Source organism: Harpegnathos saltator, unplaced genomic scaffold (genome assembly GCF_003227715.2).
Source record: "Harpegnathos saltator strain DR-91 unplaced genomic scaffold, Hsal_v8.6 scaffold717, whole genome shotgun sequence".
Lineage (NCBI taxonomy): Eukaryota > Metazoa > Arthropoda > Insecta > Hymenoptera > Formicidae > Harpegnathos > Harpegnathos saltator.
This window is the reverse complement of record NW_020230557.1, coordinates 1,738-6,933: the sequence shown is the minus strand read 5'-3', so window position 1 is coordinate 6,933 and position 5,196 is coordinate 1,738. Positions and strand designations below refer to the sequence as shown.

Below are 5,196 nucleotides of genomic sequence, written 5' to 3'. Positions count from 1 at the left end.
TAATCAAAGCAGTATAATTTACTGAGAGAAATGTCATACAACGTAACAACAGTCGATATATGACGAATATTGATGCGACATGATCATTTTTCTCGCCCCAATACCGATAGTCGATTGGTGAAGCCTCATTATGATAGCCAGTAATCCAATGCACATAAGTCGGACATTTGACTCCGAAAAATCATAATAATGTTGTAGAGGAGACTTAACAATGATGATGGACATGTTATGAAATGTTTCAGGGCGTTGAATGGAAAGGATTCAAGGATTTTGAATATTTATACAAATTTTATTTAATACGCCGGTTTTCTCATAAACACGCAAAGAATTAATGAATATAACAAAAATATATTAAAATATAGATTTATTGAAATCTCAGTCCAAAAACGATAGGAAAATCCGCAGCAAGATGAATATCTTTAGAAACACGATGCAAAAAATACCGCAGATATGCTAGATAAAAATTATAGTACATGAACTTTGTCACTACCTAATACTAATAACCTAACGAGCCAGCAATAATATCAAATCATTGTTTTAATTTTCCATTTAATAATATGAATGTATAATAATATAGTGTTATATATATTATTCAATAGTAATAAAATATAAATATAAAATATACGTTGCAATAACAATTACATTATTGAATGAACAGATGAATATTAATGTAATGTGCCCGTTATTTGATTTTACATGGTTACTTGAGGTTACATGTAATATAAGTATACATATAATCATTACATATATTCATAACGGGAGAATGCTATTGCACAGATTTGATGAAAGCAAATGTATGTTCACATTTTAGTAATCAATCATAAAAATTAAATGTATTTTCTTTTTGCTTTTTAAACAGAATTAATTTTTCGAGAGAATGTACATAATTATATACGGTTAAAGATGGAATGTAGCTAAGAATAAATATAAACGTAACACATAAATATCAACATATCGATATTATAATATGTATATTATAATATGTATATTAATATATTCCAGTCAAAGGACAAACTATTGTAGTAAAATAATATCAATGTCACAATGCCTTGCTAAACGATAACTATAATTTATAACATATTACACTGAAATTTCTTCCAGAGTATTACTATTAAGTATTATTATTAAGTGGAATATCGAATATTAATTACATTATTAAGTGAAATATTATGACATTGATAAAATTGTCACTGTCATAATTCGTGTTTACTGGAACATGTAAATATTCACGTGTGTCAACGTTTTAGATTATTTTTAAAATATTACAAATACAATATGACATTTTTTCATCTTATTAAACACAAATAAAATTTCAACATGATGCTCAGCTCAACATACAAGTAAAACACATATGTATAACGTACGTCATATAGTCATCCTTCAACTCATCTCTATATACTTCTCTATATATTTATTCTTATTATTTTACACAGAAAACTGGGTGTGAGCATGTGCGTGCGTGCATACATCTACGTGCGCGTGCACGCACTCGTATGCACACACACACACATACATACATGTAAGAGTATATAGAAAATGTAGGATTATTACGAACAGACATTCAAGGACAAAATCACAATTTAAAAATTGCTGAATATATATTTTTATAAAGAAATCTGTTTTGAAATATTCACCAACCATGAACATTATGATCTGTACGTGTGTGTGTTTAAGTATGTGTGTGTTGAAGCGCGTATTTGTGTGTGTGCGTATGTAAACTTAAATACAAACTGTTTCGTCGCGTACATATTATATCTTCTTTAATCCTGATTGGCAACCTGAATGTTCTTGATTTTTCTAGAAATTTTGCAACAATATATGTATGATATCGATTCGTTCTATTCGATTGGAGATGCATCGGGATGTTCGTCCCTCCTGTGATTGTCTAAAGCCTGTCGCTCCATAAACCGCCGCGCTGCAAATGTTGCAGGCATAGGGTCTTTGATGCGAATGAGTTAACATGTGCCCTTGCAATGTGTTCTCCTATGAAACTTCTTACCGCAGGTAGAACAAGCAAATGTCTTCTCACCATGTGTCTTTAAATGTACAGATAAGTTGTTATTGAATATCTTCTTCCCACAGATTTGACAGGCTACCTTTCTTTTTAAATGCATGGACGTGTGTGCACGGTGCTCTGACAAACTAGAACTTACATGACCACATTTTTTGCACGTGTACGGCTTATTCGAGTGATTCTGCCTTTTGTGTTTCGTCAAATCCGACTTCAATTTGAATTTCTTGCCGCAGCCTTCCTCATCACACATATATTTGTGCTCATGCGTATGCTTCCGTATTGTGTGTTCGTTCAATGAGTTTTGGTCTTTACATGTGAAACCGCATGTTTCGCAGCAGAGCATATCTTGTCCATGATCGGCACTGAGATGATGTTTCAACTCTTCTTTCTTATTAAAACCTTTTTTGCAGATATTGCATGAGTAAGGCGCTCTTACGTTCTTTTTGCTGCTCTTTTTGGAATGTTTGCCGCTCATGGGAGTGTCACTCTTCCAGGACGGTCCCGGTTGCGGACTACCGCTTTCCTTCTTCTCCTCCTGGTTCTTATGATGAACATCTCGTATATGTTTATCCCGATCTCGCAGCGCTCTGAATTTCTTATCACAGCCGGTCTCAGTACACGCATAGATATCGTCCATGTGTATTCGTCCAATGTGATCTTTCAAATTACATTTTCTGGCGAATATTTCCTTGCAATAATAGCATTCAAACATGATTTGCTTGTGTATATCACTGAAGTGATGTTTCGACTCTTGCATCGAAGGGAAGCTTATGTCGCAGGTGTCACATCGGTAAGACTTCGAGCTGTCGCTTACCTCTCTACAATGAATATTTATTATGTGATTGTCCAGATATTCCTGAGTTTTGAACTTTCTATTACAGCCCGGGCACGTGTATGCATAATTATCCGTATGCTTTCGTTCCACGTGCCTTTTCAAGTCATGCTTGTCGTTAGATGTGAAGTCGCAATATTCGCACTTGTATAAGCCACGTTTGTGAGTCTGCTTGTAGTGCTGTTTCAACTCTTTAATCAGAGGGAAGCTTTTCTTGCAAATTTCACATATGTGAGTCATAATCTTGCCTTTTCAATGTGAAATTTCGAGTTAAAATTTCAACTGCCTAGGCTCAATAATCTGTTTGCGTAACCGCGTTGTCCGAATTTATTTTTCCCTGTCTCGACGTTTACCGATATCTTGTAAAAAGACAAATTTCGATATGCACTCTCTATATTGCGCAAGTTATTGTTTAAAATTATTGGTATTTATGCTGTTCACAATATCCAAAAGCGAAATATCATACAAACAGGAAGGTCGCGTCAGGTACATTCGGCTGTGCGAAACAGTTTGAACACTTTCCAATGAGAGAAACGCGTGAAGTAACCGTTGCGAGCCACTAATCATAGATTTACAAACGATGATCAATTATGATAGGAATCAACCTCTTACGCAATTATTGACTGAGCGCTCTCTGAACGGAGAACCATCGGAGAATAATCTTCGAAGCGGTCTGTTTACATTGCTCGGATAGGCGGAATATTCAAAATGATTGTAGTTTCTTTCATAGATTATTATCTTGCATATAGTTTATATATATATAATATAAATATAATATTTTTATATTTTTATATATTGTTACATTTTATGTATTGTTATTGTTACATATTATTGTCCTTTTATATATTTTTGTTGTGTTACATATATTGTTCTTAGCAGATATAAAGGTATAAAAATACTATGGCATTCTTGATTAATTCGCATTTGTAATTTAGTCACTACTGTCAACATACGCGATATTTGCAAGGAAAGTAGCAGTTATTGTTGTAAAAAATAATAATCATTAATTAAAAATTATATTACCTTCTTAATACAAGGATTTAGAAAATTTCTACAAGTTTTGTCATACCGACGCCACGATATTCATATGCGATAATTCATAATATTTTACGTACAAGAAACAAATGTTGTTTAAAGCATAAAACGACCTAAATATTATTGTATAATCTGCTGCATATGATAAATATAAAACTAAACACGTACTGCAATTGTAATTAAAAATTATACTACCTTCTTAATACAAGAATTTAGAAAATTTGTACAAGTTTTGTCATACCGACGACACGGTATCATATGCGATATCATTATATTTTACGTACAAGAAACAAATGTTGGTTAAAGGATGAGTCGACTAAATATTGGTATAATCTGTGTATGTGATAAATATAAAACAAAACTCGTACGCATTTGTAATTCAACATATTATATTTAAATTATACTGCTGATATATTGCTATAAGCAATAAAACAAAGGAATATAACAGCTTCAAAACACATTTATCTTATAAAATATATCTTATGTTATAAGAATAAACAAAGAAACTTCAAAATTAAAATTTATAACAGTTATATTACTGTAATCAAAAATTAAGGTGAATTTTTCATTTAAACTTCGCGGGTACTTTAAAATCATGAAATTATTTTTTGTGGTTTGGTAGCACTATCTTTGACATCTATGCAGAGTTTCATGTCAATATATTCAATTGCTACAGAGCTATACGTGTTTTGTAAACATACAAAAGTGAGTTTTTCGATTTTTACTATGTCTGATTTTGTTGAGCAAAAATTTGCATTAAATTTTGTTTGCGGAATGAATATTTTGCCGCTTACGAATAATTTGCCGGAAACGTTGAGGATGTTGCAGAAGGCCTTTGGTGATAAGGCTATGTCGCAAAAAAATCTTTACAAGTGATACAAAGACTTGAAAGAAGGCCGAGAACGAGTTCAAGACGAACAGCGCCCCGGACGACCATCAACATCTACCGATGAAAGCCACGTCAAGAAAATCAAAGATTTGCTGTTCGAAAATCGTCGATTGACAATTAGGAACCTTGCTGATGCTACGGGCATTTCATTTGGATCAACCCAAACCATTTTAAAAGATGTTTTGTGCCTCAAACGCGTCAAATCTCGATTGGTTCCAAAAACACTCAACTTTCAACGCCAAAAATTCGACCCATATCGTCCCACAACCACCGTATTCGCCTGATTTAGCACCGTGCGACTACTAGCTGTTCAACAAACTCAAAAGACCGCTCCGGGGACACCGTTTCGACCCGATTGAGGAGATAAAAGCCGAATCGAAAAAAGTATTGAAGGCCATCCCGGAAAAGGAATTCTCTGACTGTTTC

General features: G+C 33.4%; 1 protein-coding gene across 1 annotated transcript; it reads right to left on the bottom strand.

Annotated features, from left to right (window-relative positions):
- Positions 1-1,955: 1,955 nt before the first annotated feature.
- Positions 1,956-3,087, bottom strand: LOC105192082 (zinc finger protein 43-like). Its single transcript, XM_025305815.1, has one exon. It carries the CDS (start codon positions 3,084-3,086, stop codon positions 1,956-1,958), a length of 1,131 nt encoding a protein of 376 aa, XP_025161600.1. The 5' UTR covers position 3,087.
- Between the last annotated feature and the right edge of the window lie 2,109 nt (positions 3,088-5,196).

Bases quoted from the DNA above. Each gene is read 5' to 3' on its own strand.
- LOC105192082 (XM_025305815.1), bottom strand. From the start codon at position 3,086: ATGACTCACATATGTGAAATTTGCAAGAAAAGCTTCCCTCTGATTAAA.